The sequence below is a fragment of the Rousettus aegyptiacus genome, unplaced genomic scaffold, assembly GCF_014176215.1.
Source record: "Rousettus aegyptiacus isolate mRouAeg1 unplaced genomic scaffold, mRouAeg1.p scaffold_m13_p_1, whole genome shotgun sequence".
Lineage (NCBI taxonomy): Eukaryota > Metazoa > Chordata > Mammalia > Chiroptera > Pteropodidae > Rousettus > Rousettus aegyptiacus.
Genome location: NW_023416284.1, coordinates 103,166,426 through 103,179,604, shown reverse-complemented (window position 1 = coordinate 103,179,604; position 13,179 = coordinate 103,166,426). Strand labels below are relative to the sequence as shown.

Below are 13,179 nucleotides of genomic sequence, written 5' to 3'. Positions count from 1 at the left end.
ATTATGAATTCACCATATTCCTAAAAAAAATATAGTGGCTTTCTTATAACATTAATTCTGTAGTTCTTCAATGAAAACTAGGGGCATAAAAATCAATTACCCATGAAGACTCAAGGTCTTATTGTCTACCTTTTGTTTAGGGGCAAAATTATCTTTTTTGCAGTAATAGTTAGAGTTTCACTGGTCAAACCAAGATTATCATCTCATATATTTCAGTTTATTGATTAAAAGAAGAGAAGAGCTCAACTAAAAGTAATGAAATATAAGGAGAAACTATGTAAAATAAATTGTGATGGCTATGGCATCCCTGTAAGTAAAAAATAACATTTAATAATGCACAGTCAGCTAAAATTCTTTTAACAGCTACTAGAATCGCACACTATTCTACCATCTAAAAAGTGTCAAAATATCAATTACAGATAGAAAATGTTGCACTTTGTTAGGAAGAGTGGACATCAATTCTTTAAGTCATAATGTATAAGATCAAACTCTTAAATGAATTAGAGTGTAGTGAAACCACTGACTTAGCACTCCATAATCACAAAGCTCCACATTTAGAATGCACTCATTGTAAAAGGGTTAAGCAAGCAAGGAAATACATTTTTAACATATAATTCTGCAAGGTTAATAAAACTCGAATAAGGCCAAACAGTGCAAGAAAATGCCCAAAGTATTTATAATTATAAAAATAATGTACTACATCCAAAGTTAAAATTTTATTCCTTTTGCTAGTGGTCCCAAATGGACTTTAAATTTTACACATGTTCTAAGGGTTCAGTTTACATGGCATCATAAAAATCATTTCACCATAAGCTTTAATTAATTCCAAATCTTAATGTTAAAAATAAGTATCAGATGATCCAATACCTAGGAAACATAAGAAATGCCAAAATAGATCAGAAGTAATTCCGGGGACAGTTTACTACATAATATGTGTACCACTAAATTTAAGCCAGATGTTTTTGGTACTTTTATTTGTTCATCCTTAAAATATAAGTTCTTCAGAAATGATACCAAATATTCTCAAATAAGTGTAACGTAAAATAGTAAAACTATTTGTTGTAACTCCTCTATTCCTATCTCAAAGATTTTCTTTCAATGGAATCAGCATCTGCTTTGAAGATGTACTTCAGCATCCCGATCCTCCCCAACCCCAAATCCTAGTAAGAAAAATTGCTCTACTTAACACAACATTTTTGTGTCACTATTCACTTATGGCTAACTTCACATTAAAAGCGAGGAAATTAAAAGAAAGAAAAGGGTAATGGAGTAGAAATGAGACAGTCAGTAGGAGAAGAACTAATATCTACTATGCTTCAAAATTTGCCAAGTATTGTGCGCCATATATACATATACATATATATATATATATATATATATATATATATATATATATATATATATATAGGCTGTGTGTGTGTGTGTGTGTATCTGAAAAATGAGGGTAGGCTTCCAAAAGAGAAATTGAAAACTGACCAAAGAGAAAATAAGCTTGTAAAGGATCCAATAATTTGTTTCTTTAATTCACAGAGTTTTGAGTAAAGCCTGAGAAAATTTTAAAATTTTTAAAAATTCACTGAAAAGTTAGAGAAAATATACAGTGCAAGTTTATGCACTTAGAAATGGAAGACAACTTAAAATGGAAACTTGGACCATCCAGAAGACTATTACTGGCCACCACCATTTCATACTCAATAGCCTTAAAGGTCATCTCCTTTTCATTAGTTTTTAGCACATGTAGAGAGTTAAAAATACATCTCAGCTCCTTTGAAATATTACCAAACCGTAAATAAAGGATTCTTAAAAAAGGATCCATGATAATAATATTGTAGACTGTATTATTGTTCACAACTATTTGGTACCCCTCGTTGCAGAAAAATTATATATCCCTATTATGCTGCAGTTAGGCAAGGCCATGACTGTCCAATATGTTAATAATGGAAGTGACATGTCAATTTTGGGCAGAAGCTTTAAAAGCCATGCTCATTTTTCCCTGCCTCTGCAAGCACATGTCAAAAAAGAGACTCTATCGGTCTAAGCCCTAAGTGACTATGTTGTTGTTTTAAGTAACTATGATTTTCACTGCAACATATCCTGAACAAAATATTATGCTACTTTTTATGAAAAAAAGGAAATATATGTTTTTGTGTGTACCTGCATAAACAAACACTGAGAGGAAAACAAGAAGGTACAAATAACTTTCTGACACAGAACAGAAGACTAACGGAGACTAACAGAAGACTAATGGAGACAATATTCTAATACATGTCTTTTTAAATACTGATTTTGAACCATGAGAATGTATGTATTACCTAGTCATATATGTGTGACATATATTTTGTGCATATGAACTATGAACCTTATGAAATGTGTAAAATTTTATTGATATATGTGTACCTTTCAGAGACTGGACAGCTTTCATCTGATTCTCAAAGGTGTTTATGAACCAAGAAATATGAAACCAATACTCTCACTCTCTATATAATTAAGATGGTATGCAGATTAGAAATACAATAGTAACCAAAAAATGCTGAATGATCATGCCCTTGATTTTGTTTTCACAGCACAGTGATCTATGCAAGTAAGCTAACCAATCATAAGAGATACATCTACTTTCCCTAGAAATAACCAGTACCATTCCGCTGCATTCTAGGAAACAGATGACAAAATCAACTGGTATGAAGGCTACCTGTTCCATATGTAAATTATGAAGTTTTATTTACACTATTCCTCTCCAAAATGTTGGCACTATAAAAAGGCACATAAGTGACATGAGAGAAAGTATAAAACTCCAGAATACAAAATAAGTATATCATGACTTCATTATTTTTTTGGACCTCTATGCTAAGTAGTAAGGAAACAAAAATAAGAAATAGTCTGCCTATAACAGCTGACAGCCTACTAAAGAGGAAAAAAATATATAAACATGTATAATACATATAGATGCCATGGTAAAAGTCTGCACAGATTGGTCAAATGAACTTCAACAAGGATGTCAGGCCACTCAATGGAGAAAGGACAGTTTATTTAACAAATGCTGCTAGGAAAACTAGATGTCCACAGGCAAAAGAATAAAGTTGGACCGTTAATCTAAGCCATACACAAAAATTTATTCAAAATGAATTAACAACCTAAACATAAAACCCAAAATTATAAAATTCCTTGAAGAAAATAGGAGAAATGCTTCGTAACATTGGATTTGGCAATAATTTCTTAGCCATGACACTAAAAGTACAGGCAATAAAAGAAAAAATAGACAATGAGACTACCTGAACATAAAAACTTTTCTACATCAAAGGATACAATAAAAAGAATGGGAGACAATACCTAAACATCATATACCTGATAAGGGATTAATGTCCGTAATATATAAAGAATTCCTACAACTCAATAACGACAAAAATAGCATTCTAAGTACTTACTTCTACATGAAGAAAAAGAGCTATTTATCCCTGCATTACAGAATTTCTCTTTTTAAAAAATAATTCTCCTAAATCCCACCGCAATTCTTAAAAGTAAAAGAATTAAATCTAGCTTTGGGACAAAATTTTCTTAATCATGCTTTTGAATGGTGAGCAAATTTTACATGAATTTGTGGGTGAGTCTAAATGACAGATCACAAATAATTAAATGACATTCTGGCTGCACACTGAAAACAATCTACTGCGTGAATACAGAAAACAAGAGAAGGAAGTTTTTTTTTTTTAATTTCTAAAATTTCGAAAGATCGGACAGTCACAAACTCAGATCAAAATTGTATGTAAGTGTATCTCAAGTGGAAGAAATCAAATAACATAAGTATTATCATTTCATAATCATGGTCCTGAAGGCTTACTTCAGGCTGAAGTAGACATCAGAGATAAAAATACATTAAATTATTTGCCTAGATATTTAAAGTCCCTGTCATAAGCTGCTTTTTTAAAGTAAATAAATTGAAGCTCATAGTTCAAAAGAATAAAGTTTCGAAAAATACAAAATAAACACTAGATCATTTTTAAGGTTTATTTAAATCTATTCAAATTTTTTAAATAGTCTACCTGAATCCTCCTGGACTTCATGAGTTTCACCATCATCTGTGATCTCTAATTCTTTCACAAAATTTGAGGGAAACAGTCCCAACTTGCTGTTCAGGGTTCCACTCCACCAGCCTTCTTCTACCTGAAAGAGTTCACAACTCAAAAATAATAAAAATGTCTCTTAAACGAAAATCTTCCCCTTATAGAGAAATTAAGCTACAAAAGTGAATGAACGCAAAGTTAATGGTGCAAAATAATCGCTTTAAATCTATAAGAAAACACAATGGGGAACAAAATAAGTATTTAAAAGTAGATAAAAACTAAGTGGATTAGATTATTTATGGGATTAGCTATATTATCAATAGCACTTTGCAATATTTACAATGAGAATTTATAATCAATTGTAATCTATAAAGTAATTTTCATTAAAGTATCACATAACGAAGAATAATGTATTATCGGCAAGAAGCAGACAGCTCTCTTCTGAAATGTCACTCTTTTAAAACACTACTGAGCCTCACTTTGTAATTACAACATGTTATTTAACTATTTGTAAATTTTTGATTTGGAAATAGTTCGATAAATATAAGAATATAACTTTCTAAATAGGGCATAAAATTACTAAGCCTTTTACTTGAACAGCAAGTCTTCACTCAAGTATGAAAAAGAATCACCTATATTTAAAAATCCGGATGCCAAGCTCCACTAAACACTCCCCCCAACCCCAACCAGAAATATTTTCCGAAACTAAACTCTTTAGAAAAATATTTACATCCACTAGTAACGAGGTTTACTAAATTTTCATAAAGTTACTTAATATTTAATAACAAAACTACAATTTCCGCTAAGAGGTTTTAATAGGCAAAAACAATTTTTTAAACAGTATACTATTCAATATCAAAACTCACTTATTGGCACATCCAATATCATAGCTAGAATAAGCTGTTTTTCTCTTTTTAAAATATTTTTTAAATTTTTTTCAACTCATCACAATGACAAACTTTAACAAGCTTTTCATCCAACAGGCACTCACAACGTACAAGCTATAGTGCAAACTGCTAGAGAAAGATTCAAGTTTGCATATGAGAAAATCCTAAATAAAACAATCTAAAGAAAATAAACAGTAAGCAGATAGTAACAATACAATGTAAGAGGTGCTATAATAAAAGTATAAACAAAACACTGGAAGAGCACAAAGGAAGGGATTAGAAGGGTGTAAAAGAATCAAAAAAGGCTCCCTTAAAACAGGGAATGACAAAAAGAGCTGGAAATTAAAGGCTGAATAAGAATTTTCCAGATACAAAGCATGTGAAAAATATGGTGACATAAAAATAACTTATTTATGGAATATATATATACTTGAAATATGAGGCAGCTAGAAGACAAGCTGTTTGAGAGAGAAATAGAAGGCAGTAAGTGTAAAAAGTTCAGAATTTTTAGCAGACTTAAGGAAGCAGCAAAGGATTGGGAGTTCTTTGAACTAGGTGTGACGGAGATATGTAAACCCAACTGGAATAGAAAAAATGGAGAGAACATCAGCAAACTATTATCTACACCTTGAATTCTAAATTAGCAGCAATAGGGTAGTTAGGGTAAATAACCCTATAATGCCTATTTAGGAATTCTCAAGAGGCAGGGTAATATGGCAATAAGGAACACTTTTTCAAAAGCAGACTATGTAGATTCTGGCTCCTCTATATGCCACGCATATGAACTTGAACAAAGATGGCTGAAACAAGCCTCCTAACCCACATGCTATACAATGTAATCTTGACACTCTTCCCTCCAAGAAATAGCAGTCTTTGTCTCCATCCATTTCAATCTTGCTGGCTTATGACTTGCTTGTAACCAACAGACTGTGGTGAAAGTGACACTATCACTTCCAAGGTTAAATTACAAAAGGCTACCTCCATGTTTGCTGAAATACTTACACTTAAGAGCACTGAACTGACATGTAATAAGTCCAACTATCCTGAAATCACTACCCCCCAAGCCAAATGGAGAGGCTACATAATGGCTTTCCACAGGCTGTTGTAATAAAGTCTTCAACATACCAGACACGTCAGTGAAGGAGGCTTCCGAGCACCCAACCTGGAATCTTTCCAGGTTAGGCCCTCAAACATCACAGAACAGAGATAAATCATCCCTCCTATTCCCTATCTGAATTCTTGGGCCACACATCCATAAACCTAATAAAACAGTTCTCTGCCACAGAGTTTATCTTCCATGATTCAATCTTCATATGTAAAATTAGGATAAGAATTCCGATCTCTGGGTTCAAAAATTTAAAGGAAATAAATGTCAAACACTTAAGCGTACTTCTTCAGACATAATATAAACTCAATAAACGTTTAATTGTTATTATAGCCACCTGGTAGACTAAAATATAATAACCTTTTGTATAAACACATTAGAATTTAACATAAACATAGGCGATAAATAATATTACATGATGTTAAGACACAAAAATCAATCCCTGAGACAATATATTAAAATATATACACTGAAAATGAGATCAGCTGCCAAATAAAGGTTTAATATTCCTTTAATGGTAAATAAAGATATGAAAAGTTATTTTTAGAGTATGTTTAAAATGTGAGAAAAGTGTTTTTGGTTAATATTTGAAAGTGATAAAAAACTACAAAGCTTTTTTAATGATTGTGTTTTTTATTCCTTTGCTATGTAAAAGGTAAAATTCCTTCTATTTTATTGCACTGTGCCTAAAGTGATTTCAGAATCAAATGAAAGTTTTGTATAAATTTAGCTACTTAAATTACATTTTTAACTTAATGAAGTTTTTTTTCTCTTCCTAAAGTTAAGAGACACAAACACGGTACACAAATGTTAGGTGTAGCAAGGATGAATAAAGTTTTATTTCTACAGATAAGACAACCTGATATTAAGCCAGGAAAGATCCATTTTAAAGTCTATATCGTAAAATTTGTATTAAAAACACTAACTTGCAAAAAAATTTTAACAGAAAAATGTTCTTACAATGCATTTTTTTTAACACCTAGAACATCTACTGCAATTGCTGCTTTATCTCTAACATATTTTCCTTACCTCTTCATTAATATCAATAATATCTCCCACTTTCAGCTCAAGTTCATCCTCATTTTGTGGAATGTACTCAAAGAGAACTTTACACTGACGCTTCTTGGGCTCTAAAAGAATATAATAAAAAATTAGGTTAAGAAAGATCATTAAAAAAAATTTTTTTAAAGATCACTGAAACAAACAATAACATCTTTAGTTAAATACTGGTTTTCTGTACAGGATTTACATATATGAATAAAAACAGAACATGTAAGCATTCTAAGCACCCAACCATAATCAGTTCTGGTTGCCTTTCTAATTTGCACCCACATACAATCTAGAAATTCCAAAATGAATTCAAACCAACTAAGGTATAATGCTCCTGACAATGAAATCTATTCATATATCTGATCCCACCAATTACACAAAAGCAAAATATCTACTGCCAATTTTTAGACTAGAAATACAGACAATAAAAGATACTGTTGTCACTAGAAATTTATCACAGACAAGTCCTCCAAGCCAGTGATTTTCAGACTACTTCCTGATCAAAGTCTGAAAATATTTAAAATTCACTGAGTACCTGTGTTAAAGAGAGACAAAATGCACAAATCTAAAATGTTTTTTCTTGTTTAACAGCTCTATTTTATCTGACAGATAAAAATCAAACTCATATAGGTGAAATTAAAAATAATTATACTTTATCTTTTCAAATAAGCTTCATTTATTCAAACAAGTAATGATCATGTGTAACCATCCAGGCTTTTAAGTCTCAATTTCTTTTAAACTCTAATTGAGAACTCAGACTCTCATCTTTAAAAGTGAATCATTAAAGCAGCTATGGGTAGATGATCAGGTATAGTTGATTAAAGGATTACTTGTTGCTACTTAAAGAAATCAGCAGAAGGCTGAGACTCAGAAGGGCAGCAATGGAAGAATTAGGAAAATCATTAGAAGCAAAGATGTGCTGATCGAGACCAAGGCTAAGATCATCCACATCCTTGTATTCCCAATTACTATGTACATATGTGAAAGTTGGACAGTGAAGAAAGCTCATAGGAGGGGAAAAACTGATTCATTTAAAATGTAACGTTGGAGGAGACCTGTATGGATAACCTGGACCACCAAAGATGTGAACGAATGTAGCGAATTAAGCCTGAAACATTGGTGGAGGCAAAAGTGACAAAACTAAAGCTTTCCTATTTCAGGCACATCATGAGAAGGCAGTTACTTCAGCTCTGACATTCTACAGATCTGTAAAATAATCAAAACAAAAAATAAATCCAACTGAACCCCAAAAACAAGAACAAAAAGCACATAACCAACACCATGGCAGCTGTACCAAAGACATTACACAGTAAATAGAAGAATCTAATCTCCAAATAAGAAAGTTACACACCAGTAATAGTTCTTCTCCCTTTCCTAAAGGAACAATTATATCTGATTTTTTTTTAATGTTTTACAGTTAGAGGAACCAAAGAAAGGTAACACTAACCATACTTTTATAACTAACCTAGCGTTTACAGGAAAATTTTTCAAATTTTTAAGTAATAGTTTAAGTACTATTTTTAAGTAATTTTAAGTAATAATTTAAGAATAGTGGTTTTATGCATACTGCAAAGAAAACGTCTCATTTCTTACACCAGAGATAAGTACAGTCCCTAAATATTTTTTTAAGTTAAGTGACCTTGAGAAAATGTGTTCATAAATTTGTTCTTTGTAGTTATTAGTACACTTCTGAAACAAGGGAGAAATTATATTATTGGGAAAAAAATCTATTCTGCTCAGAATGCACTTCAAAGAAAATACTTTCTATCTTTCTGATCATCTTAGGCCTTCAAAAAGTGTAACTAGCCTTTTAATGAGTATCAACAATTTTTAAAATGATTTAAAGTGAATAAAGAGTATAAATTTGCCCCATTGCCACCAAGCATATTAACTAACTTTGAGCGACCGAGTTATATTTTAACCAAAAGGCTTTTATTCCCTAAAATAATTTTCCACTGAGTAGTTTTTTTCCCAAAGTAGTTTGCAAAATTATTTAACAAAGAAATTTTTCACTTTTCAAAGGAAAGAGTCAAATTGATAAAAAGATCTAAACAGTCCCCATTACCACCACTTCACTGAAATCATAACTGCACTTATATGTATGTCTCTAATATGGTTCTAAATAGTATAAAACACTGTAATTACTATAAACATTTATCGAATACTTCTTATATTACTTAAAATGTTAATACCCCTAAAACCCTGTGATAATTATTACTATCATTCTTATTTTATAGTAATTGAATGTTTTCCCATTAGACTGTAAGTTTTGAGTCATTATCCATACCCAGCTTTATCTGGCAGATTTGATTGCCCACACTAACACTGTTCTCATGGTCTTCATACCCACGTGTATTAAGGCACTTAGCACATAAATGTTTAAACTTTTCAGAAAATCTTTTAAAAAATGTTTTGGATTTTTTAAAAAACCAAACCAAATTGTGTCAAATTTGGTTTCAGTAAAGTTACCTTCTTTAGTTTTCCTACTAAAACAAACAAAAAAAAACACTAAATTTTCAAATTCAGGTCATTAAGAATCGCAAGTATTTCATGGTTCTGAAAAACAGATCTAAATATTCAGATCAAACAGACCTGTTAAAAGTATAGACCCATTTCACACTAAAGATTACTGTTTTTAATCTTTCCATCGAATGTAAAATGAAGAGCATACCACACTCATAAGTTGGGATACTGAATGCAAAATTTCACATATAACAGCAAAAGAATTCCTGATCTACTTTTGGTTCCATTTGGTCCTTAAAAGTGTATCTTCGGGTTTGGTGTAGCATTTAAATTTGCCTAACGTCAAAAAGAAATTATTTTATCAATTTCTTTCTCCAGTAAACAAAGAAAATCATCAAATATTAAGAAACACAGTGATTGAACCATCTGATATATGAATGAATCTTTAAATATTCTTACTCTCAGCAATAAAAAATCCTAATACTTAGGTTATTAAAGATTTAAGCTGTTCAAGATTCTACCTATACTGCTGACACACACTACTTGATTAAGACAATCAAAATCTTAGAAAATATTATCATCACTATTATCATGAAGGAAAAAAACTTATGACTAGGGATGCAGTATCATGTCTACAATGTAATGCCAACTGATTCAGTATAGATATAGAGATAAAGCCAATGTGACAAAATGTTAACAGAAAACTTAGGTGAAGGGAATACCATGTTTATTGCAGAACTATTCTTTCAAATTCTCCGTAAGATTTTAAATTTTTCAAAATAAAATATAAAGTTAGAACACCCTACTTCATTCATTCAAGAGGCTCTGCTGGGGAGAAGTCATTTGAGCCTTTTTCCCCTTAAGAGTCAGAATATTTTAATATGTCAAAGAGGAGAGCCTGGCCTAATATGCCTTTTTTTTTTTTTAAATATGAGTGGTAAAGATATATTGTCAGTGACAATGTTTCAAAATTTTCATTATTTTGTTCAGCACTGGATCAAAATCAGGAGACATACATATTATTTGCTACCAACTGTTTTCTGGAAATGAAACACTGTGTTTGTTGATTGGGTTCCAGTGAAGTAATTTTTCATATAGCAACGTCATTTCTTTAGATACAACTAGTAGTGTTCTATCATTATCAGCCTCGATGTATCTTTTACATTCAAAATAATTAATTAGATGGAAATCACTTCTGCAGCATGAGTTTCCACTAAAAGAAACACAAAGTTACATGCACATAAGTCTTCCTTCACACATGCCAAAAGTGGATTCACATCTGACATCCATTTTTTTCTAGTATAAAGTGAAATATCTACTTATATTTCACACTGAATATTATATAGAGTTGTGATGCTGAAAGATGTCAATTATTTACTCTCTAAGTAAAGTATCCTACACACCATTATCTTCGTGCCTGAATTTAAAAGGGTCTTACCAGTAATATGGGAACCATACCTGCTTTTGCTATAATAAAAATTTGTTCTCTTATGTAACTTATAGTAATCAGTTTTGTCCTGTGTAATCAACATTATTAGTAATCAACATTATTCTGCGCTCCCTCTAGAATACCTGTTTTACCAAATAAGTTATCACGCTTAGCTTACATGCAATAGCAAAAGTTTCAATGGCTTCGTGACTAGACTTCACAAAAAAAGCCAACACTTGTTTGGCTTTGGAGACTATGGAAAATAGCTAACAAGTACAGTTCCAGACATTCAACATCATACTATCCATCTGAAATTGTCCCTTTTAGTTGCTTAGACAAAATGTGACACATGCACATTCACATGTCTTGGCACTGAGATTTAAAGTGAACATTCACTTTGCAGTGTTTATCATGAACCTTTACAATAGTTTTTAAGTATTTTTAAATAGATTTTATTGACAGTATTGGTTAGTAGAGTCCACTATTATTTAACATTACAAAGAACCACTTTTGAAGAACTAGTCTATTTTGTGAATTAAGGATATGATGCAAACTAACAGTAACAAAAAAAATCAGATTAAAAAAAAAACATAAGCTTGCTTTTCCTGGAAAAGCAATTTGAAAGCAAAAACAACCTGCATCCTGTTTTAAATGTTAGCCAGCACCAAATGACCAATTTAGTCCTTCCAGCACATGCACTTAAAAACAAGTTATGAAGGATCCTTAGGAAAAAACCTAAGCCTCCTGGCAACGACTACATAATGGTTTTTCTTTCTTACAAAAAAAGTTATGACCCATGTTCTTGAGGAAAATAAAATTTACGTGTCCTTTCCTACTAGGAGACAAAATAAAATATTAATAACCTTGAAGCCCTCTGTCTAGGCTTTACTTAAGAAGAAACTTGTCTCTCTACAAGCTCAGTGAAGCTAAAGAGTAGTAAATGGATTTTACAATAGGTCATAAATAGTCCTTCCAAGGACCTAAAAATTCTCCTTGTGTATATAAAGTTTCACCTGTAGGATGTGGACATATTCTGTTATCTGTTCCCCAATCTCCAAATAAACAGAGTTTTAGAGTCTAGGACAATGAGAACTAATGAAACCATCTACCTTCAGCCAGTGGACTGAAAGCAGTATGAGCAATATCTAAATACTGTTTGTATTTTGCATTTACTGGGAAACAAAAAACACGTAGCACCCTTTAACTGGTCTGTCTTAGTGTCATAAAATCTTGTATTTCTATGAAAATAACCAAGAAAGTAGAGTTTTCCTCAAAGTTCACAGACAGTAGCATAGAAAGCAGCAGGTTGAGATACAAGAAGACTATAAAATTCATATATTTCACTTGCTAAAAATGTATGTAAACAAAATATCTTTATTGTAGACTACATATATGGTACCACAAGGGATTTAAAGACCACAAACAAGATCAAAGACACTGATCTAAGATAAATGTGGTTAAACACTCATTTACTACTTATTAAATCAAACTGAACATAGTAATCCGTATTCAACCTCTCAAGGGGCTTCAGGTTTTCCTATGTTAAAAAGGTATCTGCTCCCATAAATGTTGTACTTCTTTGTACATGTTCAATACTTTTTCATAAGTCTTTCCAAGATGATAGGAGAACAGCAATATTACCTATTTTTATCACTTTCTCACCAGCAGCAAAATAAAACTCAAGAGTTTAAATGATGTAAGGTAGTAATAAGATGGACCCAAACTCATGTTTGATTTCAAGTGTAGGGTTCTCCCTCTATGCTAAACTGCTCTCCTAACATATTTAGAGAATACCAAATATTTAAAAGGCATTCCCCCATTGAACCGGTCACTTTGGGAAACTGAATGTATATTAAGATGTCTAACCACTAAAGAAATGGTACTATCGAAATTCGTGTGTCTATACTGCTTAAAGATGAGCAGATATCTAAGCATCTAAATAAATGGCATTAAAATAAATTTAAAACAAAATGTTAACCATTCAACAGAACCTGTAATGTTAGTAAGAAAACAAAGCCTCATATTTTAATTTATAATTCCCAAAGATAGTTGTAAGCAACTCATGCTATTATATGAAAAATGACTATATGAGCCAATAACTGGTAACAGGAGAATAAGTAGGAAGTTTGTACAGTCTACTGTAAAGACTGAGCTAATTTTCCTTAAAATAATTGATGAACAGCTACA

At 31.5% G+C, this 13,179-nt stretch overlaps 1 protein-coding gene across 1 annotated transcript in view; it reads right to left on the bottom strand.

Moving 5' to 3' along the window:
• Window positions 1–13,179, bottom strand: part of LOC107517796 (CD2 associated protein) — a 108,570-nt gene that overhangs the window by 56,946 nt on the left and 38,445 nt on the right. Inside the window, exons 4-5 of the mRNA XM_016158921.2 lie at window positions 7,080–7,180; window positions 4,038–4,158 (exon numbers count right to left, since the gene is read on the bottom strand). Of these exons, the coding sequence (XP_016014407.1) occupies window positions 4,038–4,158; window positions 7,080–7,180 (222 nt within the window). The remainder of the gene's footprint in view (window positions 1–4,037; window positions 4,159–7,079; window positions 7,181–13,179) is intronic.